General features: G+C 42.6%; 2 protein-coding genes across 3 annotated transcripts in view; both read left to right on the forward strand.

The window, feature by feature from the left end:
• Window positions 1–7,686: 7,686 nt before the first annotated feature.
• Window positions 7,687–9,636, forward strand: LOC138827041 (WAS/WASL-interacting protein family member 1-like). The gene has a single exon (XM_070022565.1). The coding sequence runs from the start codon at window positions 7,687–7,689 to the stop codon at window positions 9,634–9,636; it is 1,950 nt and encodes a 649-aa protein (XP_069878666.1).
• Hspa4l (heat shock protein family A (Hsp70) member 4 like) overlaps window positions 9,628–27,386 on the forward strand; it is a 43,987-nt gene continuing 26,228 nt past the window's right edge. Inside the window, exons 1-7 of one of the 2 annotated variants that reach the window (XM_070022063.1) lie at window positions 9,628–9,945; window positions 15,118–15,175; window positions 17,452–17,592; window positions 21,173–21,295; window positions 22,886–22,985; window positions 23,306–23,439; window positions 27,046–27,290. In XM_070022063.1, the coding sequence (XP_069878164.1) occupies window positions 9,839–9,945; window positions 15,118–15,175; window positions 17,452–17,592; window positions 21,173–21,295; window positions 22,886–22,985; window positions 23,306–23,439; window positions 27,046–27,290 (908 nt within the window). In that variant the 5' untranslated portion in view covers window positions 9,628–9,838. The remainder of the gene's footprint in view (window positions 9,946–15,117; window positions 15,176–17,451; window positions 17,593–21,172; window positions 21,296–22,885; window positions 22,986–23,305; window positions 23,440–27,045; window positions 27,291–27,386) is intronic. The other variant, XM_070022064.1, reaches the window with a different exon arrangement.

Genomic DNA, 27,386 nt, shown 5'->3' on the forward strand with positions numbered 1-27,386 from the left:
TCTGAGGATCTCAGTTCAAAGCCAGCCTGGGCAGAAAGTCCGTGAGACTCTATCTCCAATTAATCACCAGAAAACAGGAAGTGGCACTGTGGCTCAAACTGGTAGAGCCCTCACCTTGAGCAAAAAAATTCAGGGACAGGGCTCAGGCCCTGACTTTAAGCCCCATGGCTCCTGGTGAGGTGGGGGTGGAACAATGTCCTAAAGAGAAGCAATAGCACAATGGCTGAATGAAGTAGAAAAAGTAACAGGAAAAAGGGTTGGAAAGTAGATTCGCAGTTGTCTTAGTTCATTTTGTACTACTAGAACAAAATATTTGAGACTGGGTAATTCATAAAAAAACAAAAAACTCGTTTCTCAATTCTGGACATATGAAATCAAAGCACCAACGTTTAAGTTATCTGGTGAAGGTACAACTCCCACAAAAGACAGATTGTTGTGTCATCTCATGGCAGAAGTGCTGAAGAGCAAGCCTTATAAGGTCCTTAATTCCATTAATGAAGCAGAAACCCTTATGGCCTAGGGCTGGGAAGGTGGCTCAGTGGTAGAGCGCTTGCCTTGCATGCCTGAGGCCCTGGGTTCAATTCCTCAGCACACATAAGCAAAAAGAAAAAAGCCGGAAGTGGCACTGTGGTTCAAGTGGTAGAGCGCTAGCCTTGAGCTGAAGAGCTGAGGGACAGCGCCCAGGCCCAGAGTTCAGGCCCCAGATCAGGACCCCCCCCCCAAAAAAAAGAAAGGACAAACAGAAACCCTTATGGCCTAATCAATTTAAAAAATTTTATTATAAAGGTGATATACGGGGGGGGGGGGGTTACAGTTACATAAGTCAGGTAAAGAGTACATTTCTTTATGGACAATGTCACTTTTTCCTTGCTCTTTCCCAGTTTCCCCCTCCATTCTCACCCACAAGTTGTATAGTTCATTTGCTACCTAGTGTCTAGTGAGTACAACTGCTGCATGTTTAATCTTTCTCTGCCATTTCCTAATCAAATTGTAAAGGCCTCACCTCTTAAGACTGTCATATCAAAGAAGACACATTCAAACCATAGCAAGGACACAGCTGAAGGAAGAGCTGTAGATCTGAAGAATGAAAAGTTCAGGTGGTAGAAAATCAGTGCCTTTTTAAAATCAGGTGATAACAAAAATCAAAGCAATGCTTTGGAAATACTGATTTAACACTGTAATGGGCGGGAGGACAAAATGAGAACAAATTGAAGTAGAGATTTTGTATCTTTACATATTTATTGCAAAGAATGTGTTACATATCTAACAGCATGGGAGATTTTGCTAGATGTGGAAGTTAAGTCTAAACTATAAACGTAAGAAAAATTGACTAATAAATGGTACATTTAGGGGGAGAGTTCCGATGGTATAGATCCTTTGAACAACTAATAAACAGCTGAAAAAATGAATAGCAGGACTCTGAAATTTGTTTGGGTGGTAGGCAGATGGAGAAAGGACAGGCCAATACATATGTGTACCTATGTGAAATGAATCCATGTAACTTGAGGGAATAGAAGGAATTGGGAAAGAAGAGAACAATGGAAGTGGTGACATAGATCAAGATGCATTGCACTCATAATCTGGCTTGTTGAATTGATACCCTTTGTACAACTACTTAAAGGTAGTATTTTAAAGTACTTCATATTACATTTATTCTTAGATATGTGCATGAGATATTCTGTGCAACTTTCCTTCATGGACAAAACTTCACACAGAACTCACCAACAGGTACTCCAAAACTAGTTTAAGCTTTGAGATGAAACCACACAAGTGAATACAAACGTCCATGTTTCCTATGTAGAATGCATCGTCTGGTCTCGGGACAGGAGAAGTTACCAAATTCATGGCTACAGATAGCTATGACAGAGAGAAATGTCTTTGAACATCTGAGTACTATTATCTACATTAAATTATTTGTCCTTTCTTGCTTCCTTGAAAACACCAGTAGCCCAATTTCAAATGACTATAGTCATGAGTTAGCTACATGTAGTAGGTAGACTGAATGGCCATTCAGTAACCTAAATTGTGGAGAGATAGGTGACCAAACAGGGATGACTACATTCATGTTTCAGAGTGGAAAACTAACCATGGTAATGCAGTAGTGTATACTCTCAATGAAAATAGATTGTTGGCATTCATAATTCATATGGCCAAAAAGGACTAGAAATATGATATATTTTATTCTATAACAAAGTCATGGACAAGCTGTACTTAATATTTGTAAACATCATCTGAAGTTTCTGAGATTGATGATCATTTCTACATAATAGATGTCTTTAGAACAGAAGAGAATATTACTCCTGAAAAGAACACCTGGACTTAAATTGTAGATTGAACATAGCTAGCCAAGAGCTGGAGTGGCAGTTCTTAATAGATAACTGTAGAGGGAGCTTTGGTTGTTTTCATACCATCCTTTGTGTGGTGCTAGATCATCCAACTAGAAATGAAGATTATGGCAAATATGACTTCTCCAAAGAGAAATCCTGGATAGCAACTGAAGGTAACATTTATGCAGTAGGAGGATTTGATGGCAATTTCTAAACACAGCAGAATTCTAAAGATTTGAGCCCCTATACAAAGATTTTCTAGTTTTAACAAATTCAAGATACTCTCAAAGCAGTAATTGTGTTTAATAGGTACATTTGTGACTAGAGTGGCTATAGATGTTGCCACAGCAAAACAATACTTCTGTATAATATTAAACATGTGTTTTTTTGTGTGTGTTTAGAAGGGAATTCAAAAATGAAGGTTTTGGGCTGGGAAGGTGGCTCAGTGGTAGAATGCTTGCCTTGCATGCATGAGGTCCTGGGTTTGGTTCCTCAGCAAATAAGTAGAAAAAACTGGAAGTGGTGCTGTGGCTCAATTGGTAGAGTACAGCCTTGAGCTGAAGAGCTGAGGGACAGTGCCCAGGCCCAGAGTTCAGGCCCCATGACTGACCCCCCCCCCAAAAAAAAAAGGTGTTGGGTTTTTTTGTTGTTGTTGTTAAGATTTCTTTGAAAGGTGATATTTGATTTGAACACATCAAGAAGTTCCTTCTCCTTAATATTTGTTTTGCCAGTTTACACATTTGTTGACTTGTCCCTCGGTGTTTATTATTAGGCAAGAGGGAAAAAAAGTAGCTTTTTTCAGTTGTGGGGCCTAAACTCTGGGCCTGAGTGCTGTCCCTCAGCTCTTCAGCTCAAGGCTAGCAACCTACCACTTAAGCCACAGCGCCACTTCCGACTTTTTCTGCTTATGTAGTGCTGAAGAATCGAACCCAGGGCCTCATGTATGCAAGGCAAGCACTCTACCACTGAACCACCTTCCCACATATTTTGATGTCTTGAGAGTAGGACATTTTATAGCAGTAAGTAACGGTGAAATATTTTATCTTGTGTATAATCCCCTTCTTAAATCAACAGAAAAATTCAAAATGGGAGCCTTTGAATGAAAAAAGTCATTTTAACTTGTAATGGGTTTTTAAATGCAGCTTTTTTTTTTTCTGCTCCAGGCACTGATTTTGTTTTTTTGGGGGGTTTTTTTGGTTTGCTTTTTTGTTAATGGGAGAGAAGAGTGTCACTGACTTTCCTGTTGGGCTGGCTTCAAACAGCAAGATCCTCAGATCCCAGCTTCCTGAATAGCTAGGACTTAGTCACTCGTGCTCAACTATGGATGAAGTTTTTATCAGAACTGCTTTGTTCAGTTTTAATATAACTGTGGATAAATACTTTTGGAATAGCTAGGTGTCTTTAAGTGTGTAATGCTACCCACCTAATGTACAGGGCCAAAATCAGTGTGCCCTTAAGCTTGTCGCAGATGCAAAACTTAAAGGTACTTTGCAGAAAATCCTTGCAACATGGGATGTTAATACCTAAAAGATGTTTCTGTGCTCATTCATTACTAAAAATTTGAGGATTTTTTCCCCAGTAATGATGAGATTAAGGTATTTATTCACCTGGCATATCTTACATCTGAAATAAGGGATGGTGTAATTTTTTTTTTTCTCCAATGAAAGATAAAACACACAACCTAATGAGCCAGTTAGGATTAAATAACTACTCTGGGGCTCAAGTGTTAGAAAAAAACAAAATATTTCTTCAGATGTTCCACTTGTCCTTTGCTACCTTACATATTTCTTTCAAAAAGAAACAACAAAAAGAAAGAAATTGCAGAAGACACTAGGAAATGGAAAGACCTCCCATGCTCCTGGATAGGCCAACTTAATATAGTAAAGATGGTAATACTTCCAAAACTAATATACAAATTCAACGCAATTCCTATTAAAATCCCAATGACGTACATCACTGAAATACAGAAAACAGTCCAAAAATTCATATGGAACAACAAAAGACCTAGAATAGCCAAAACAATTCTAGGGGATAAAGACAATATGGGAGGGCTATCCATGCCAAACTTCAAACTCTACTACAGAGCTATAATAACAAAGACAGCATGGTACTGGCACAAAAACAGACCCGAAGACCAATGGAACAGAATAGAAGATCCAGAAATAAATCCACAGGCCTACAGCCAGCTGATATTCGACAAAGGAGCCAAAGACATACAATGGAAGAAACACAGCCTCTTCAACCGCTGGTGCTGGGAAAACTGGGCAGCCACATGCAGAAAACTAAAAGTGGACCCCAGCCTATCACCATGCACCAACATCAACTCAAAATGGATTAAAGACCTTAACATTAAACCTGAATCTCTGAAACTACTGCAGGACAGAGTAGGAGAGACACTTGAACTAATAGGCACAGGAAGGAACTTCCTGAACAGAGTCCCAGGGTCACAACAAATTGGAGAGAGACTCGACAAATGGGACTACCTTAAAATAAAAAGCTTCTGCACAGATAAAGCTATCACAACCAAGCTAGAAAGACAACCAACTAATTGGGAAAAAATATTTACCAGCAATATATCAGACAAGGGGTTAACATCCTGTATATACAGGGAACTCAAGAAACTAATCCCTCCCAAACCCAACACACCAATTACTAAATGGGCAAGGGAACTAAAGAGGGACTTCTCAAATGAAGAAATAAAAATGGCAAAGAAACACATGAGGAAATGTTCATCATCCCTGGTGGTGAAGGAAATGCAAATAAAGACAACCCTGAGATACCACCTTACCCCAGTCAGAATGTCCCACATCCACAAATCAGCCAACGACAAATGCTGGAGGGGATGTGGAGAACGAGGAACGCTATTACACTGCTGGTGGGAATGTACACTCATACAACCACTTTGGAAAGCAGTCTGGAGGGTCCTTAGAAAGCTAAAGATTGACCTCCCTTACGACCCAGTCATACCACTTCTAGGCATCTACCCTGAACAACAGGAACCAATATACAAGGACACGTGCACCTCCATGTTTATTGCAGCACTGTTCGCAATAGCTAGGATATGGAAACAACCTAGATGCCCCACCACAGATGAATGGATCCAAAAATTGTGGTATCTATACACAATGGAATATTATGCAGCCATTAGAAATGACAAAATAATGGCATTTGCAGGGAAATGGATGGAGCTAGAAGGAATCATGTTGAGCGAGGTAAGCCAAGAACGAAGAGACAAACAGTACATGGTCTCCCTGATAAGTGGATGATGAATCCAAAATGTTAGGTGATATGACAAAACTAACAGGACTTAAGAAACAAAGAACTCCCACTCATCTGGTTGAACCACTACTAAATATCCCCATGCTGCTGATCACATATATGGTATATAACATATGAGCACCGTTATATATTACAGACTGTGATAGACAATTTGCTCCAGGAAAGTTAGAATGAACTTGTGACTTTAAATGAGCATCATTATTCCACAATACTGTGAATTTCCGGAAATTAAGTAATCACTTAATCACGATCAAAAAAAAAAAAAAAAAAAGAACCTTGGGGAAGGGAGGGAGGGAGGGGATGGTAGGGGGAAAACAATGGAGGGGGTAACAATGTTCAAGAGGAAGTGGAAGTGTACTCATTACCTCACTCATGTAACTGTAACCCTCTGTATAGTATCTCTACAATAAAAAAAATTAAAAAAAAAAAAAAAAAAAAAAGAAACAACAAGCAATTTATAGTGTAAAATTTTATGAATTAGAAAACAGGAAAGATTGAAAATTAATGAGCTAGGTGTTTGATAGAAAAAAATCAGTAAAAATATAGAAGGGAATAAAAGAGCAGATGAACAAAAAAAGATACAAGGAAAATTAAGCATCAAAAGCTGATTCTTCACAAAAAAAATAAAATAAAATTTTTTTAAAAAGCTGATTCTTTCAGCAAACTAGTAATGATAAAAACCAAAAGTAGAAGAAAAATACATAAGAATGAAAAAGATGTGTAGGTACATAATTGATTTTTTTTTATTTTTATTTTTTTTTTGTCGGTCATGGGGCTTGAACTCTGGGCCTGGGCGTTGTCCCTCAGCTCTTCAGCTCAAGGTGAGCGCTCTACCACTTGAGCTACAGCGCCACTTCCGGTTTTCTGGTGGTTTATTGGAGATAGGAGTCTCACGGTCTTTCTTGCCCGGGCTGGCTTTGAACCGTGATCCTCAGATCTCAGCCTCCTGAGTAGCTAGGATTACAGGCGTGAGCCACCAGCGCCCGGCCATAATTGATTTTTAGCTTATAATCAACTATGTACCAACAAGTTTGAGGATTTACATAAAGCTTTAAGTTTTTTGTTGTTTTGTTTTGTTTTGTTTGTCATGGAGCCTGAACTCTGGGCCTGGGCCCTGTCCCTCAGCTCTTCAGCTCAAGGCTAGCACTCTGCTTGAACCACAGTGTGTGCCACTTCTTTCTGACTTTGTCTGCTTATGTGGTGCTGAGGAATCGAACCCAGGGCCTCATGCATGCAAGGTAAGCACTCTACCACTGAGCTACATTCCCAGCCCCAAGCTTTAAGTTTTTAATAAAAATATAATCACTATCCAAAAATAGCACCAATCATGAAACAAGTACAATACTAAATTTGCTCAGTGATCATAAGTCTACTCATAAGGTTCAGCCCAAGATAGCTTATAAGCTTATCAAAACTTTGCCAAAGACAAAAAAACCTCTTCAACTTCTTCCATACTACTAGTGTAATTTGGTCTCAGAAGGCAAAGTTAAGGTAGAAAAATGAAAGACCCACTCTCATTTGTGAATATAGATGCAAATATCCTATGTGAAATCACCAGCCAAATCTACATCTCGAATCCATGTCACTACAAAAAGCCTGTTATTGCATTGAAATCAGGGTCTGGGCACTGTCTGTGAGCTCTTTTGCTCAAGGCTAGTGCTCTACCACTTTTTGCTGGGGCTGGCTTTAAACCAGGATCCTCAGATCTGTTTCCTGAATAGTTAGGAGTATGGATGTGAGCCCCAGCGCCTGGGTACTCTCGCCCTCCTGTTATTTGTAAAGAATGTGGTAACCCCTGTTCCTACCATCAACTTTTTGGTATTTTTATTTTGTAGGTAGTGGGTCTTCAATTCTGGGCCTGGCGCTGTCCGAGCTCTTCAGCTCGAGGCGAGTGCTCTACCACTGGAGCCACTTGCAGTTGTCAGTGGAGATGAACGGGATCCTCCCCTCTCGGCCCCCCGAGGAGCTAGGATGACAGGCGCGAGCCGCCGGAGCCCTGCTTCTATTTTCTTGGCAAAGTCATTCTTCCACCACCGGTGGAAGCGGAGCCTCCAGTGCTCCCGGTGGAGCCCCAGCGCGGATGGCGGCGGCCCGCGGCCCCGGGACGGTGGCTGGTGAGGCAACTGGGCCGTGGAAGCCGGGGGCCCCCGGGGTTCTGCGGGACAAGCGGCAGCCAATCCCGGCGCTGCCCGCGAGGCCCCCGGCCCGCGCTCCTCGGAGAGCCCCGAGCCCCGCCACCCGTGGATCCCGGCGCCCGCGGAGCCGCCGCGAAGATGGATTTGCCATTCGTCCTGACCATACTGGCGGGCGCCATCACCACGCTGGCCGCGGCCGCCCTCGTGCTGCTCCTCGTGAAATGCCTCAGCTCCGCCAGGAGGCGCCCTGCGCCCGGGGCTCCCGCCGCGCCGGGCGCCGGCCCGGCCGCTGTCACCGCGGCCGCCCGCCGCGGGACGGCCCCGCCGGGCGCGGGAGGCGCGGGAGGCGCGCGGGGACCGGCGGCCGGCCAGGCGCAGGCGGACCAGGAAGGCCGGGCGTGGTGAGTGTGAGGTGCCGGGCCACCGCGGGGAGGGCCAGGCTGCACCCAGCCCGCCCGGCCTTCCCGGAGGTCAGGGCGGCCGGGCTCCGGGCTCCGCCTCACCCCGCCCCGGCCAGCCTCGGCAGGCGCGGGGCCCGCCGGCCACACCGGGCGACCACCGCACACACCCGGCCACACCGGGCGACCACCGCACACACCCGGCCACACCCGTCACCTCACAGACCCGGGCACACCACACCCGTCACCGCACAGACCCGGGCACACCACACCCGTCACCTCACAGACCCGGGCACACCCGTCACCTCACAGACCCGGGCACACCCGTCACCTCACAGACCCGGGCACACCCGTCACCTCACAGACCCGGCCACACCCGTCACCTCACAGACCCGGGCACACCCGTCACCTCACAGACCCGGGCACACCCGTCACCTCACAGACCCGGGCACACCACACCCGTCACCTCACAGACCCGGGCACACCCGTCACCTCACAGACCCGGGCACACCCGTCACCTCACAGACCCGGGCACACCCGTCACCGCACAGACCCGGGCACACCACACCCGTCACCTCACAGACCCGGGCACACCCGTCACCGCACAGACCCGGGCACACCACACCCGTCACCTCACAGACCCGGGCACACCCGTCACCGCACAGACCCGGGCACACCACACCCGTCACCGCACAGAGCCGGGCACACCGGCGCCACCTCACAGACCCGGGCACACCACACCCGTCACCGCACAGACCCGGGCACACCGGCGTCACCTCACAGACCCGGGCACACCGGCGTCACCGCACAGACCCGGGCACACCACACCCGTCACCGCACAGACCCGGGCACACCACACCCGTCACCGCACAGACCCGGGCACACCGGCGTCACCTCACAGACCCGGGCACACCGGCGCCACCGCACAGAGCCCGGGCACACCGGCGCCACCGCACAGAGCCCGGGCACACCGGCGTCACCGCACAGAGCCCGGGCGGCGGCGGCAGGACGCGCCATCCGCGGAGCGCGCCGCGCCGCACGGGCCCCGTGGGGCGGCGAGGCCGGCGGGTGTGCGCGGACTGCGGGCGGCTCGCGGTGGCCGAGAGGCGGCGCCGGGTGGCCAGCGCGAAGGCTCGGGGCGGGCGCCGGCCGCGCCCGGACGCGGGGCCGCGCGGTGACGGGCGCGTCTCTGGTTGCCGAGCGACCGAGGAGCCGGACGCAGACGCGCCCCGCAGCGCGCGCCGGGCCGCGGGCCTCCCAGCCCCGCCGCCTCGCCGCCCGCCTCCTCCCCGCGCGCTCGGCCCCGCCTTGCCTTCCCCTCCGGCCGTCCGCACCGGCAGCGCGGGCTCCGCTCTCCGGGTCTTTCTCGCGCCCGCGGCTGCCCCGGCAGCCGTTGCCCGGGCTCAGGCGGCCGCGGACGAGGTCGCGGCCCCGCTGCCGAGGCCGAGCGCCGCTCGCGCGCCCCCGCGGCCGAGCGCGCAGGCGCAGACCCCGTAACCGCCGGTTGGAGGCGGCCGAACCGCAGTGGCGAGGCGGGGGCGTCGGGACGCGGCCGCGGCGCTGGGTGCGCGGCCTCGACCTCCGCAGTGGCGCGGCGCCCGGCCCCGGATTTCGGAGTCGCCACGCGCGTCCTCTCCCCTGTGCTTCTCGTAGGAGTCGCGGCCCCCGCGGCCCCGCGCCGAGGCGCCAGGGCGGCGGCATGTCCGTGGTGGGCATCGACCTCGGCTTCCTCAACTGCTACATCGCCGTGGCGCGGAGCGGCGGCATCGAGACCATCGCCAACGAGTACAGCGACAGGTGCACCCCGTAAGTGCGGCGCGAGGGGCTCCGCGCCGGGGGCGGCGCCCGAGGCCTGCGTGCCCGCCGCTCGCTCCCGCCGGCCGCGGCCCCGGAGCCGGCTGCGGGCGCGGGCGCGGGCGCGGGCGCGGGCGCGGGCGGGCGGCCCGGCCTCGGCCCCGTGCCCGCGGCGCCCTCCCGCCGTGCTCCCGCTGCTCGGACCGCGGCCCCGGGGCAGGGGCAGGCCTGGAAACGGAATGGCGGGCGCCCCGAAAGCGCCCCCGCGCTGCCGTGCGGAGGGGTCGGGGACGCCGGGCTGGCGAGGCTCGACCCGGAGACGAGGTCGCCGCAGCCCGGGTGGCGTCCTTCCAGAACAGGACCAGGAAATGCCACTCCGCAACCAAAGGCTAATCGCCAGACGTTCTTGTTGTTGTTGTCGGTCCCTGGTCTTGAACTCTGGGCCTGGCGCTGTCCCTCAGCTTTCAGCTCTACCGCTGAGCCACAGCGCCACTTCCGGTCTTCTGGTGGTTCATTGGAGATCAGAGTCTCACGGACTTTGCTGCCCTGGCTGGCTTTGAACCGTGATCCTCAGATCTCAGCCTCCTGAGTAGCTAGGATGACAGGCGTGAGCTTGTCATACTTCTTGACTTGAGGGATTCAGCCTAGAAACAAAAAGGGATAGAGCTCAGCTGAACATTGTCTAGCATTTTAAAGTTTTATTTCTAGAGCATCAGAAATCAGAACCAGGAGAAAGATAATGAGTTTCCGGGCTCAGAAACCTTCTCAGCAGAGAGTTAATGAAACTAATTTAATTTTTTGTGTGTGCCTGTCCTCGGGCTATGGCAAACAATACTGCAGTGAACAATACTTGGTTGTGCTGATGGCTTTAGTGTGGCCGGGTTTGTGGTCCATTGGATAATGCCAAGGAGTGGGATTGCTGGGTCATAGGGAAGGTCTACATTTAGTTTTTTGAGGTTGAACAGTTTTTTGGTTGAACAGGTTTACATTCCCACCAACAGTATGGTAGCCTTACCAATTGGACACATCCCTGGCAGCATCTGTTATTGTTAGTTCTCTTGATAATGGCCATTCTAACTCAATGTTGTTTTGGTTTGCATTTCTTTTATGGCCAGAGATGTTGAATATCTCTCACATGTCTGTTGGTCATTCTTCTTCTGAGAAGTCTCTCTTTAGCCCAGTTATTAATTGGTTTGTTGTTTCCTTGAGGATTTGTTTTTTTTTGGAGGTTCATTTTTTTGAGCACTAAGTATATTTTAATAAAGATCTTCTCCCGTTCTATGGTCTTTCCAATTGTCTTGCTAGATATGTCCTTTGCTGTGTAGAAACTCATCAGTTGGATGCAATCCTATTTATCCAATCTTAATATAGTACACATCTCAAACATAGATAAGCACCCATCCTAGATAAGTACGAATCATGTCTGTGTACATAGATAGTACACATCTCAAACTTGTACATAGATAAGTTATTATGTGTAGTTACTATTTTTTTTGTCTTTTCTGTGGTACTGAAGTTTTAATTCGGGTCTTCATGCCTGCCTCCACAGGTATGTCCTATTATTGTCTTTGAAAAACAAAAATTTGGTGAACAGGATGGCCTTTTTCTTTTAAATCAGATACGTTGAGGTAACTGGAAGGGCAGTCAATAGAACTTGAGTGTAGCCAAAGCTAAGACTAATTTTGAAAAAGTCTTCTAATACAAATGCAACAAAACACATCATGAATGTACTCATCACCTTTATCTTGTGGGTGAGAAATTCTGCATAGTTCCAAGAAGCCAAGGAATGGTAAATACAAGTGGTATATCTTGAGTGCTAAACATCTGATATACCACTGATAGTCTTTTAAATATATAGTCATTAGAGTAGAAATTAATGGCCATTACTATGTTCCAATAAAACTTAAAAAGAAAACCTGCTACAATGAGTTCCAGGAAGTTATAATTAAAAAGAATGCTAAAATTGTTATATATCAGTATATTTGTGTTTGTGTTGAATAAATTTTTATGACTGCTTTAAAAAATTATCTAATGTAACAATATAATTAAATAATGTTAGTACTCTACCTGATCAGGTGTTTTGTTTTGTTTTGAGACAAGGTCTCACTATGTAGCCCAGGCTGACCCCAAACTCCCTGGCTCAGGTTAGCCTTAAGCTCATAATCCTGCTCAACACCCAAAGTTATGGGATTATAGGCATATACCACCAAGCCCAGCATGTGATCAGCTTTTAAAATACTAGATCTCTCTATGTAAATGTCTGTATGGTATCTATTAGTGGCTTCTAATGAACAGAGGCCAGGAATACTCCTAAAATGCTATAGTATATACATCTCCATTCTTCTAACCAAGAACTAGTGCAAATGTTAGAAGTGTCAAAGTTGAAAAATACTGCTTTCTGGATATCTTAGCAACCATTGTTGAAACTAGATGCCCAGCAGTTGAAAATTTGCACTTGATTTAAACCTATTGGTTGTTATCTCACTATTATTAACCAACATTATGTTGTTGATATTGTTTAGGAGTGTTGGGGTTTGAACTAAGGGTCCTGCACTCTGCTTGCTTGTTCTGCTGGCATTCTACTACTTGAGCCACACCCCATCTCTGCTTTTTCTTTTTCTTCTGGTTCTGTTAGAGATGGAGTCTCTTGAATTTTTCTGCCCCAGCTCATTTTGAACCATTGGCTCAGGCGCCCCATCCCCTTCCCCCCCCCCCCCCCTCCCACAGTAGTTAGAATTTCTGACATGAGCCACTGGCACTAGACTAAGCTGTGTTTATTAGCATCAACTCTATGATAGCAGAAAAACCAAAAATACTGTGATCTTATAACTGACAAGGGAAAAGTAAAAGTAAAAATAGGGTTATTTTTAAAACGTGTATAATAAAATTGAGAGGTTTTTGAATTCTTGGTGGTAAGGAGCAAAGAAAGGAGCAAACAGCCAGGCATGGGGAATATAATCCTAGCTACTCTGGAGGTGGAGGTGGAGGTAGGAGGATCATAGTCCAAGGCTGACCTGGGCAAAAGAACAAAGCAGCTAGGCGTAGGTGGCTCACGCCTGTAATCCTAGTTACTTAGGAGGCTAAGATCTGAGAATCACAGTTCAAAGCCAGCCCAGGCAGAAAAGTATGTGAGATTCTGATCTCCAATAAACACTAGAAAACTGGAAGTGATGCTGTGGCTCAAGAGGTAGAAAGCTCTCCTTAAGCTGAAGAGCTGAGGGACAGCACCCAGGCCGAGTTCAAGTCCTATGACCAACAACAACAACAACAACAAAGAACAAAGCAGACTAAACATATGCACACACCCATGCACAAAACATGATACTGATGGCTGGAGGATTCAAATAGCACTATGTTGGTAATCTAGCCAGGGTCCTTCAGCTGTGTCACATGTCAGAGATCCAAAGAGGGGCTTGGCTTGCCATGTGTAAAATGGGCCAAGCACATAGGATAGCCACATTTGTGACAGACTACTCTGTTGAGAACTAATCCAGTCACAGGATACCTACTTTATTCCTCTGAAATGGGTGTTAATCCCATGCAAGGGTGGTGCTTCATGATCTAAACATATTCTACTATGCCCCCACATTAATGCTATTACAGTGAGTACCAAATTTTGAACACATGAACCTTTGGGAGACTAACTATATCCAAACCACAAGTATACCTTTGAACTAGGAATGTCTCTTTAAGCAAGACATAGATATGTATATATATTTGGAAGGTCCGACACACACACACACACACACACACACACACACACACACACACACACACACACACACACACATTTAGAGAGTGGGGGAGAAAGAGATAATATTTTTACCACCTATCAAGTCTGAAGTCAGGTTTCCTCTGGCTTTTCCTAAACCCTATTGTCTATAAGTGATGATTATCAGTCCTATAGACTATAGGTTCTCTAAGAACAGGAATTGTGGCATCTAGCTAGCTAGCTAGCTAGCTAGCTATACACACAGACACACACAGACACATATACAGTACTTATAAATGTTGGTTGACTGATAGTTTCCTATACTTAACTAAAATCACAGAAACATGAAATGGTATTACTGAAATTGTAATTCTCGGCTCCCCCCCCCCTCCCACCCGGGCCTTTGGCCTGTCATCGGGCTTGAACTCAGGGCCTGGGCACTATCTCTGAGCTTCTTTGACTCAAGGCTAACCCTTGCCCTACCACTTGAGCCACAGTGCCACTTCAGGCTCTTTTCTGGGTATATGGTACTGAGGAATTGAACCCAGGGCTTCATGCATGCTAGGCAAGCACTCTACCACTGAGCCACATTCCCAGCTCAATTCTCTGCTTTAATGTTACAATTAAATGCAGTAATTGCTATTTTGATTTGATAGTATTGTTTGATAATATGTGCCAAATATGTAAAGAATTTACCTACATTCAATCTCCCAATTCTCACATAACCTTGTATTATCATATCTTCTAGACAAAAAGCTGAAGCACATAATGATTATGTGATTTCTACAAGGTTTTTAGCTATTAAGTGGCAGAGGTATGCTGTAAATTTAAGCAGCCCTTCCTCATTAAATATGGATAATTTTTAAAACAGGTCACAGAGCAATTGAATTTGAAAGTCTATTTTTGTAATTAATGTTAAGAACATTTTATAGGGCTGGGAAGGTGGCTCAGTGGTAGAGCGCTTGCCTTGCATGCATGAGGCCCTGGGTTCGATTCCTCAGCACCACATAAACAAGAAGAAAAAAGCCGGAAGTGGCGCTGTGGCTCAAGTGGTAGAGCGCTAGCCTTGAGCTGAAGAGCTGAGGGACAGCACCCAGGCCCAGAGCTCAGGCCCTACGACCGGACCAAAAAAAAAAAAAAAAAAAAAAGAACATTTTAAAGAATTCAACATTCTGACTTCCATTCTGTTACTTAGAAAAGTTTAAAAATACATTTTTATTTATTTAGTTTTGTCAGCTGTGGGTTTGAACTCAGGTCACTGTCCCTGAGCCTTTTTGTGCTCAAGGCTAGCACTTACTTCAGCCACAGTGCCACTTCTAAAACACATAAATTTTTAATTTAAATTATTTAAAAATTATTATTCTAATTGATTCTAATCATTTCATCTTAATCCTTTAAAATTTATTTTTGTATAAAGAGTAACAAGCATACAATAAAATGATATCATTTAAATTTTTAAAACTCTTACGTAGGGCCTGTATATCTTTGGGATCAAGAACTCGAGCCATTGGAAATGCAGCTAAGAGCCAGGTAATTGTTATGTGGATATTTTGCCTTAGGAATTAATCATGTAACTAATTTATAACATTATATAATTGAGATTGCAAATACCTTCATATTTGACTAGATTTAATTTGTTTATATTTTATTAGAGATACTGTGTTTGGAGTTGTAAAATATTCTTTGAATTTTATTTTTATGGTCATTTGTTTCCTTTTAGTGAAAATTATAGAAAAGGAATACACTTTTAATAATCTGAGGTGATCATCTCTAGGGTGACAAATACTCATATGGTCACTTTGTGTGAGAAATAATCCTTTTTTTTTTTGGTCGGTCCGTGGGCCTTGAACTTTGGGCCTGGGTGCTGTCCCTCAGCTCTTCAGCTCAAGGCCAGAGCTCTACCACTTGAGCCCCAGCACCAGTTCTGGCTTTTTCTGTTTATGTGGTGCTGAGGAATCGAACCCAGGGCCTCATGCATGCTAGGCAAGCACTCTACCACTGAGCCACCTTCCCAGCCCCCTGTATGAGTAATACTCTTTTTTTTTGGTTGGTTGCAGGGCTTGAACTCTGGGCCTGGGTGCTGTCCCTGAGCTCTTCAGCTCAAGGCTAGCACTCTGCCACTTGGGCCACAGCACCATTCTGATTTTCTAGTGGTTTATTGGAGATAAGAGTTTCAGGGACTTTTCTTCCTGGGCTGGCTAGAACCGTGATTCTCAGATCTCAGCCACCTGAGTAGCTAGGATTACAGGCATGAGCCACTGGCGCCTGGCTCCCTGGATGAGTAATACTCTTTAAAGCTACATTTTAGTAATTAGTAGTAAGCAATGTCTTTGCTACTAATTAAGTATATTTTAATATTTTTGTACTATAGCTTGATTTTTTTGTACTTTATTTCCTTGAACTAAAAGCCCTTAACATTATTTTTTAAATTTTATATAAGCTACATCTATTTTTTCATTCTCTTAAAATACTTTTCTTTATTAGGTTTTTTTCTTACTTTATAGAAATAACTGACTCTCCAGAAATTTTTGCTTATGATTTTTAGTAAGGCTGTCTTTTATAATTCTCCTATATATTTACATTTTCTCCCTTTTTATTGGACATAAATGCTGAATTTGTGCTAAAATTACTCCCTTAAATTTGTATCTCACTTTGACTTACCTTCTAAGTATACCATAGATTATCAGAGTTTTAAAGAAAGCAGTCTATAGAATAATTTCTCCTAAGTACAAATTAATCAAGCTTCTCTATGGTTTTCATCTTATAATTGAAGATCAAGATTTATAGGTCACTAAGATACTGGATCTTGAGGGAGTGGTAGTTGGGGAGGTGGGGAAGGAAGGGATGGTAGGGAAAAAACAAAGGAGGAAGCAACAATACTTGATAGGAAATGTATTCATTACCTTTCTCATGTAACAGTAACCCCTCTGTACAGCATTTTTTCAGTAAAAAACTTATTTAAAAAAAGATACTGGATCTCAGTAGTAGTCTATAGTTTAAATTGCATAGTAGTTGGACAAAATATTACTGTATAAAAATACAGGTCATTTATATATTATAGTACATGGAATGAATTTTAATTTACTAGCTTAAGAGTAATTCTCAACAATGAGATCATCATACAATATCATTAAACTTAGATATTCAGAAGAAAATAAAAACTGTGTATATATGTACACAAACATATATGTAAGTTTTTTTGGTGCCAGTACTGGGACTTGAACTCAGGGACTTGCTTGTTTTTTTTCATTCGAAGTCGAGCCATAGCACAACTTCCAACTTTTTGGTGGTTAACTGGAGATGAGTCTCATGGACTTTTCTGCCCAGGCTGACTAAAAGTTGCAATCCTCATATCTCAGCCTGCTGAGAAGCTAGGATTACAGGCATGACCCACTAGCATCTGGCTAAAACTGGGTAATAGTTAAAAAAAAGATAGTTTTAAATAAAAAGACAGGAAAGTAAAAAATCAAGGCTACTCACCCACTAGAGTAAATATATTCAATAAAATAAAGGTGACTTGTAAAATTTCATATTAATATTTGAAAAGTTTTAAGCCTTTATTCTACTTTGAAGAGAGAAATTCTTAGAAGAGAATTTGAGACAATACTTAAGATACATACATTTTCATTGCCTCATAACTTTGCTCTTGGCTAGAACTCAGAAAAATGACTGTGTAATTGTAAACTTGGATGTATAGGATAAAGGGATTTGGTGGATTTAACTATTAGGATAGTATTTTATTTTGCATTTATTATATAATTGGTAATTCAAAGTTTTACCCAATGCAAGTGTTTTACTGCCAACAGATAGTCACAAATGTAAGAAATACAATACATGGCTTCAAAAAGCTTCATGGGCGAGCATTCGATGATCCCATTGTGCAAACTGAAAGAATCAGGCTTCCCTATGAACTGCAGAAGATGCCTAATGGAAGTGCAGGAGTTAAGGTAATTTTTATTTCCCTAGGGTACAACTACAAGGTCACACTAAAGAAGAAACAAAAAAATGAGTTTTGTTATTTGTAAATTACAGTTTAACATTTGTTCCTTGGAGTATAGTACAAACACACCCAAGAGCCAATTTTTGAAATCATTTTTAGTGAATGCCAAAAAAATCAAATTTAGATAATTTTAAAATCCAAATAGTACTTTGATTGTCAAGGAAGAAAGTATTATTATTTGGAGAACTCTTAAGAGGTGAAAACTTTTAGGAGCTAGAGGTTAGAAGCCTATGTGGTTTGGAAAAATAGACCCCCAACAATATAACTGCTATGAGTTGTTAAGGGTGTGAAAATGTCATACTGTGTCCTTCCAAGTCTTTTTTTTTTTAAACTGGGATTGAAATTCAAGGTGTTGAGCTTGCCTGCAGGTACTCTGCTACTTAAGCCACACCTCTAACTTTTTTTTTCTTTCACAAAGGGTCTCATGGTGTTTCCTCGTACCAGGATATTTATTCCTCCTCTGTAGTTGGTATTACTAGCATGTGAATTATCAGTATGCAATTCTAACTACACCCATTTTGATAGTTGAAATGAGGTCTTGATCTCCAGGCAAAAAAAGGGCAAAATCCCAATGCTCTTGAGCTCTGACTTCTGAGTAGATAAGAGGCATGGACCACCAGGCCTAGCAGTCATAGTTTTCCTCCTACATTTTACCCATTTATTTTTTGTACATTTTTTTTGAAAATTTTCATCTAACTTTTATTTATTTATTTATTTATTTTTTTTGTCGGTCGTGGGGCTTGAACTCTGGGCCCGGGTGTTGTCCCTCAGCTCTTCAGCTCAAGGCGAGCGCTCTACCACTTGAGCTACAGCGCCACTTCCTCGTCTAACTTTTAAACAAAGGAATACTGTTCTGTTGTGTCTCTGTCACACTAAGACCATGATATATGCTTTATTTCTGTCTACTTCCTTGGTTTTTTGCTTGCTTTTGTGTTTTGTTTTGTTTTGTTTTTTGGTGGTGGGGCTTGAATTCAGGGGCTGGATGCTGTCCCCCAGCTCTTTTTGTTCAAGGCCAGCATTCTATCACTTTGAGTCAAAGCTCCACTTCTGGTTTTTGAGTGTCTTCAAACCACAATCTTCAGATCTCAGCCTCCTGAGTAGCTAGGATTACAGGCATGAGCCACCGGCACCTGGCTACTTTCTTGTTTAAAAGGCGATAATTGGACTAGCGTTTGATTTGAAAACAAGCGGAAATCAATGTTAGGTCTGACTTAAATCCCTATCTATCCATATTAATACACATAAATATATTATGCTCCAAAAATCTAAACTTTAAAAGTTTGTTTTATGGAATAAAATTACTCTACTCTGGAAGTCCAGAGATAAAATAAAATTTAAGTTTTTAATTGTTGCATTTAATATAGTTATGTTAAATGAGTTCCAAGATAGCACTTCTGTAAAGAAATTACTTTAGGCAGGTACCAATGGTGCACACCTGTATTCTGAGGCTGAGATCATAATTCAAAGCCATCCCTGGCAGTAAAGTCCATAAGACTATTACCTCCAGTTAACCACCCCCAAAAGCTGGAATTGGAACTGTGGCTCAAATTATTAGAACATTAACCTTGAACACAAGAGCTTAGGAACAATGCACAGGCCCTGAGTTCAAGCCCCAGGACTAGCACCAAAAAAAAAATTATTTGATACAAGTTTAGGAATTTTTACTTTTTGTGATTCTCATAAACATTTGATTACTTGAATAAAGTATGAGTTCCTCACCTATTTGATTTTATGTGCCAAAATGCAGTCTAATCATTAAGTCATCTAAGGTAATTTTCAAATGTAAGTCATCTAAGGTAATTTTCAAATTTCCATATTCCAATACTACTACTACTACTACTTATTATTATTATTATTATTATTACTACTATTATTATTTTGCCAATCCTGGGGCTTGAACTTAGGGCCTGGGTTCTTGAGCACTCTACCACTTGAGCCACAGTGCCACTTCTGGCTTTTTCTGTTTATGTGGTACTGAAGAATCGAACCCAGGGCTTCATGCATGCTAGGTAAGCAAGCACTCTACCTCTAAGCCACATTCCCAGCCCTAACTCCATATTAATACATATTTAATTGTCTTTTTTTTGGTCAGTAGTGGGGCCTGAACTCTGGGCCTGCGCGCTGTCTCTCAGCTCATTAGCTCAAGGCTAGCGCTCTACTACTTGAGCCACAGCGCCACTTCCGCCTTTTTCTGCTTATGTGGTGTTGAGGAATCAAACCCAGGGCTTCATGCATACAAGGCAAGAGCTCTACCACTGAGCCACCTTCCCAGCCCTAATTGCCTGTTTTTATTAAGGATTTTTTTCTGATATCTTTATTTCCTTTTCTTAAAACTAACTAAAGTAGGGGCTGTGAAGGTGGCTCAGTGGTAGAGTGCTTACCTTGCATGCATGAAGCCTTGAGTTCAATTCCTTAACACCACATAAGCAGAAAAAAAAACTAAAACTTTTTTTTTTTGGGGGGGGGGTCCAGTCGTGGGGCCTGAACACTGGGCCTGGGTGCTGTCCCTCAGCTCTTCAGCTCAAGGCTAGTGCTCTACCACTTGAGCCACAGCACCACTTCCAGCTTTTTTCTTTCTTTTTTTTTTTTTTTGCTTATGTGGTGCTGAGGAATCGAACCCAGGGCCTCAAGGATGCAAGGCAAGCGCTCTACCACTGAGCCACCTTCCCAGCCCACTAGCTAAAGCTTTTAATGTTAACTCTCAACTAAAGCTTTTAATGTTAACTCTCAAGAGAAATTATTTGATCTTTTTCTCCTTCATTGTTTATCATACTTGCAAAAGCAATGAAAAAAATTCCTTTTGTGGGAGGTGGGGTCGAAAGAGGTTAGAGAGGGGCTGGGAAGGTGGCTCACTGGTAGAACACTTGCCTTGCATGCATGAGGCCCTGGGTTCAATTCAGCACCACATAAGCAGAAAAAGCTGGAAGTGGTGCTGTGGTTCAAGTGGTAGAGCACTAGCCTTGAGCTGAAGAGCTGAGGGACAGCACCCAGGCCCAGAGGTCAGGCACCATAACTGGCAAAAAAAAAAAGAGGTTAGAGACACTTGAAGATAATTTACTTGGTCAGACATTGGAACCTTCTTTTTTCTTTTCTTTTTTTTTTTTTTGTCAGTTGTGGGGCTTGAACTCTGGGCCTGGGTGCTTTCCCTGAGCTCTTCAGCTCAAGGCAAGTGCTCTACTGCTTGAGCCACAGCACCACTTCTGGTTTTCGAGTGTTTTTTATTAGAGATAAGAGTCTCATGGAGTTTCCTGCCCGGGCTGGCTTTGAACCGTGATCCTTAGATCTCAGCCTCCTGAGTAGCTAGGATTATAGACGTGAGCCACTGGCACCCAGCTAACACTATAACCTTCTAAATGAGAGTTTTGGTCACTGTTTTCAAGGAGGTAATGATTATGAAATGACAATCTTTCTTCAGTAAAACTCCCTTTATTTTGTCTTTCTCACTAACAAATAGCTCATGTATAGTGTGGATGCTGACTAAATATTTGTTGGATAAAAAATGACAGTATCACAACTTTTTGTTCTAGGTGCGGTACTTAGAAGAAGAGAGACCTTTTGCAATTGAGCAAGTTACTGGAATGCTGTTGGCTAAGCTTAAAGAGACTTCAGAAAATGCTTTGAAGAAACCAGTGGCTGACTGTGTAATTTCAGTAAGTTTTTATTACTTTAGTAAATCATATTTTCCGCTAATGTTGTATAGAAAGGTTTTTCTTCCCTGTATACTTTGGTTCCTATTCTAGCAAATAACCTGAATTCTTTTTAACTTTACCTTCTTTAAAGAAATTACTTTAGGCAGGTACCAGTGGTTGCCTCCAAGTGACCCAACTTGGACCTATGCAAGATCTACATTGTGAATAGTTCCAAACACATGAACCTTTGGGGACAAACAATAGCCAAACCATACCAACCAGACTACAGAGGAAGAGTTTAGATTAGCAAAAGTTTGACTATCTTGTCATATTATTGATTGCTTTAGTGCTCTTTCTTTGGGTTAAATCTTTATGATAAAGAAATTGTGGGGGGGGGGAGATAGGAGGGCAGGGATGGTAAGGGGAAACAAAGGAGGAGGCAACAATGCTTGATAAGAAATGTACTCATTACCTTGCTCATGTAATTGTAACCTCTCTGTACTGTAAATTCACAATAAAAAACTTATTAATAAAAAAAAAATAAAAAGAACTTGTAAAATAATGGGACTGGGAAGGTGGCTCAATGGTAGAGTGCTTGCCTTGCATGCTTGAGGCCCTGCGTTCGATTCCTCAGCATCACATAAGCAGATAAATCTGGAGGTGATGTGGTGTCTCAAGTGGTAGAGCGCTAGCCTTGAGCTGAAGAGTTGAGGGACAGTACCCAGGCCCAGAGTCCAAGCCCTGTGATGACCAAAAAAAAAAATTGTAAAATAAAAAAAGCACTAGTATTTTTTATGTAGTGAACATCTAGCTGGGTGCTCGGTCTCTCATGCCTGTAATCCCAGCTACTCTGATCTGAGGATTGTGGTTTAAATCCAGCTGGGGCAGGAAAGTCGATGAGACTTTCGCCAATTAACCACCAGAAAACTGGAAGTGGCGCTGTGGTTCCAAGTGATAGAGGGCTAGCCTTGAGCAAAAGATCTCAGGGACAGCGCTACCAACGCCCAAAGTTCAAGCCCCATGACTCACCAAAAACAAAACAAAAGAAAACAAAAAACCTCTTTTGCTACAACTTACATGAGTTTTAGTGCAATTATTGTACGTTTTTTAATTGATGAAAAATATTTACGTAAAATCTTTTACGTACAGGTGGGTACAAGTGGCTCACACTGATAATGCAAAGTACTTAGAAGGCTGAAAGCAAGAGGATCAAGGTTCAAGAACAAACCAGGCAAACACTGAAGGCCCCTTCTCAACCAATAGCTGCATGTGGTGGGATTTGCCTGTTATCCTATGTACAGGAGAGGTTGAGATGGAAAAGATTGTGGTTCCAAGCCAACCCAGGCAGAAAAGTTGATGAGATTGTATCTCAACAGAAAACAGCGCTGTGTGAGGGCTTGTGCTTGTCCTTCTAGCAATGATGAGAAGTGAAAAATAAGAGAAAGGTAGAGGTATCATAGTCAGGAAGTGTAACTATATAAAAAAAAAGTGCAAAATAAAATGGGGGGGTTGGCGGTATAGCTCAGAGGTATAGTACTTTGTCTCACAAACACAAGGCCTTGAGTTCAAACCTTAATACTGCCAAACTAATTATTATGTTTTAAATATCAGATTCCTAGCTTTTTCACTGATGCTGAGAGAAGATCTGTGATGGCTGCAGCCCAGGTTGCAGGCTTAAATTGTTTAAGACTGATGAATGAAACCACTGCAGGTAATCAGTCTATAATTTAAAACTTTTTTTCTAATTTCACAGCATCTCTTTTGATGTCTTTCTATGTACTGCTTCTTATAAGCTTGTTCCTTACAAAGGTTACATTTATACCTGAATTTGAATAATTGTTAACTTTATAGAGTTATACATGAGTGGGGGAAAATTAAAACTAAATTATGAAGTTAATTTATTTTGAATCTAATAGTGTAGATTTATAGATTATTGTACTGTGTATTAAAGTACAGTATCAAAATGACTTTTCTCTTGATTTCCAAGTAATTGCTACACTAGAATTAATCTAATTCTTTGTTCCTACACAGTTGCACTAGCATATGGAATTTATAAACAGGATCTTCCCCCATTAGATGAGAAACCAAGAAATGTAGTATTTATTGATATGGGACATTCTGCCTATCAGGTCTCGGTTTGTGCTTTTAACAAAGGAAAACTTAAAGTAAGTAAATACATGATTTACTATATTTAACTTTAGTGATTAAGAGCACAGACTATATAGAGAACCTTAGTAGCTGGGCTTATATTCTTCCTCTGCCCTTTAAAAATTGTGAGCATACCTTAGTTTCCTTGTCTGAGGACATCATCAGCAATTTTACTACTGCTATAATATTTGCTAGGTTTTTTTTTTTTTTTTTTGTCGGTTGTGGGGCTTGAGCTCTGGGCTTGGGTGCTGTCCCTGCGCTCTTCAGCTCAAGGCGAGTGCTCTACCGCGTAAGCCACAGCGCCACTTCTGGTTTTCTAGTGGTTTATTGGAGATAAGAGTCTCATGGACTTTCCTGCCCGGGCTGGCTTTGAACCACGATCCTCAGATCTCAGCCTCCTGAGTAGCTAGGATTACAGGCGTGAGCCACCGGCACCTGGCTTTGCTAGGTTTTTATTACTATTTATTGCTCTAGGCATTTAAGCCAGCTGTCAGGGAATATACATTATCCATAAATATAAACTACTCATACTTAATAGGAAACATTTTCTAAAATATTTCATGTTTTTTAGAAACTTTTCTATTTAGGACTCCTCATTATAATTTCTGTATATGTAGCATTAAATCAGTGGGCTAATGTTCTTATCAATACTTCGTTTTATTTTCATTTCAGAATTACATTCTATTATGTATGTGAATATACTTAAAGTGCTTTGATTTTATCTAAAAGAGTCTATTGACTTATAGTTATAGTACTATAACATCTTTATAATAAGAAAATTAAATGCTTAAATAAGGATACAGGTTGACCTATTGTAACAATGAGATGTACAAAACACTATGTTGAAAAAGAACTTTACAACTTCAGCGGGGGTAAAGGGGCAGTTGTGGAGGAGGGAGGGAAGGGATGTAGGGGGAAAACAAAAGATGAGGCAACAATGCTCAATAGGAAATGTACTCATTCCCTTGCTCATGTAACTGTAACCCCTCTGTACAGTATTTTTACAATAAAAATGTACAAAAAATTAAAGTGATGTTACTCCAACTTAATATAAGACAGTTTAGGGTATAAATTGGTTTATTGCTTGGTCTTTATCATTTTTATTAGAGTATATTAGACATGAAAGAAGATTTCATTGTTATATTTTCCACACAAATTTACAGTGTTTTCCAATCTCACCCTTTCTATCACTTTCCCATGCCCTGCTGCCCCAAAACCATTTCGACAGTTTTCATTGTTCTATTTTAATAGTTGCAGATAATCTCTTTGGACAATATTCAACCTCCTTCATCCTCTTTCTTAAATTTTAACTATATTTAAAAAGAACATTGTTTTCCTTTGTAGTAGAAAATCTTATGAGATCAATCATTTGTACTTTTTATATCATAAGAGCCTTTTAAAAGTCTAATAGATGGCTGTGGCCTTTCTTCAGAGAATAATACTCACTTGTACTAATCACCTACTAAGATCATTTTGCATGTAATTTTGGGTAATTACATTTTATAAAGTCTATGCAAAGGTTCCTTATGGTAGTCTGTTGTTAAGATATATTTAGATTGTTCTTCCATCATATTGTGATTCTTCATATTTCACACACACACACACACACACACACACACACACACACACACACACACACACACACACACACACACACACACACACACACACACACACACACACACACACACACACACACACATTTTTTTTTCCGGTCCGGGGACTTGAACTCAGGACCTGGGTGCCATCCATGAGCCTCTCTATGCTCAAGGCTGGAATTCTACCACTTGAGTCACAGCACTACTTCTGGTCTTTTTTCTGGGTAGTTTATTGGAAATTAGAGTCTCACTGACTTTCTTGCTCTGGCTTTCTTTCTCTGGCTTTGAACCATGATCCTCAGATCTCAGCATCCTGAGTAGCTAGATTACAGGTATGAGCCACTGGTGCCCTGCTCACAAACATCCTAATTAAGAAATTTTTTAAGAATTAGACGAGCAGTGGAACTCACTCTTTAGTAGTGAATTTTAGTAATCATTTTACACTAGGGAGAGAGACTAAAAGTCTTGGTCCTAGAGTGCTCAAGTTCTGTAACTTGTTTACCCATGTTCACACTATAGTCCGGGAGCCTTATTACTAAACAAATTTATTAAATTCTGTTTCAATTTTACTCTTTGCATATTTTGTTTTATTTGTTTTTATAAATGTCTGCTGGGGTTGAAAAAATAATAGTAGTCCAAAAGTCTAAATCCTGACTTAAATCTTTACACCCTTTTTTTTCGGTTTTTGGTCTTTATATATTTAGAACTGTTTCTTCTGCTGCTTTTAATTTATTATTATTATTATTATAAAGGTGATACACACAGAGGGATTACAGTTTACATAAATCTGGTAAGGAATACATTTCTTTTTGTTGTTGTTGTTGGTCTTGGGACCTGAACTCTGGGCCTGGGCACTGTCCCTCAGCTCTTCAGCTCAAGCTGAAGCAGGCTCCACCATTTGAGCCACATTGCCACTTCCGGCTTTTTCTGCTTAGTGGTGCTGAGGAATCGAACCCAAGGCCTCATGCATGCAAGGCAAGCACTCTACCACTGACCCACCTTTCCAGCCCAGAGTTTGGTCAGTGTCGCCCCTTTCCAGTTTTTTTGTTTTTTTTTTTTTGTCGGTTCTGGGGCTTGAACTCTGAGCTTGAGTGCTGTCCCTGTGCTCTTCAGCTCAAGGCAAGGCGAGCGCTCTACCACTTGAGCTACAGCGCCACTTCCGATTTTCTGGTGGTTTATTGGAGATAAGAGTTTCATGGACTTTCCTGCCCCAGCTGGCTTTGAACTGCGATCCTCAGATCTCAGCCTCCTGAGTAGCTAGGATTACAAGCGTGAGCCACCATTGCCCTGTCCTTTCCAGTTTTTCCCTCCATCTCCACCCACAAGTGGTATAGTTCATTTTCAACAAAGTGTCTAGTAGTATATTTATTCACCCTTTGTCCTTCAATTTCTGTGTCCTGCCTTACCCTCCCAATTCAGATAAACAAACAAGACAAAAAAGAAAAAAACAACAACAAAGAAAAAAACTATTGTTTCCATTTCCTGGAGTTCATTTTGATAAATATTTCTTCTGCTGTTCTTAAACTTGATTTCTGCTTCAGTGCTAGTGTAGAATCACTAGTGAGTTGAGGAAGTTCTTGTTTGTTGTAATTCAATTGTTTCAGAATATTTAGAGTAGGACAATTTATAAACTAGATATAAAGAAGAATTTAATTACAAATTTGTCACAGATTTGAGATTTGGAAAAGTCCCTCAGCTTTGTTTTAACTTTTAACCTTTTGTATTAGAAGTTTTTGTTTTTTGGTGTTTTGGGGGTTGGGGAGATATGAAGAAAAATAAGTTCTTAAACTACAGTTGGGCTGGGAAGGTGGCTCAGTTGGTAGAGTGCTTTACTAGCATGTATGATTCCTCGATTCCTCAGTACCACATACACAGGAAAAGCTGGAAGTGGCTCTGTGGCTCAAGTGCTAGCCTTGAGGAAAACGAAGCTCAGGGTCAGTGCCCAGGCCCTGAGTTCAAGCCTCAGGACTGGCAAAAAAACAAAAAAAGTTCTTAAAGTATAGTTGTGTTCTTTCCATTAAACAGGTATTGGCTACTACCTTTGACCCATATTTGGGTGGCAGAAACTTTGATGAGGCTTTAGTAGACTACTTCTGTGACGAGTTCAAGACCAAATATAAGATAAGTGTGAAAGAAAACTCTCGGGCCTTGTTGCGTTTATATCAGGAATGTGAAAAACTGAAGAAGCTAATGAGTGCAAATGCATCAGATCTTCCTTTGAACATTGAGTGTTTCATGAATGACCTTGATGTTTCTAGTAAGATGAACAGGTGAATATATATATATATATATATATATATAGTTATTATTTTTTGTCGGTCATGGGGCTAGCTTTTCTGCTCTAGGCTAGTGTTTTACCACTTTGA

This window comes from Dipodomys merriami, unplaced genomic scaffold (assembly GCF_024711535.1).
Source record: "Dipodomys merriami isolate MVZ:Mamm:240054 unplaced genomic scaffold, mDipMer1.0.p SCAF_15, whole genome shotgun sequence".
Lineage (NCBI taxonomy): Eukaryota > Metazoa > Chordata > Mammalia > Rodentia > Heteromyidae > Dipodomys > Dipodomys merriami.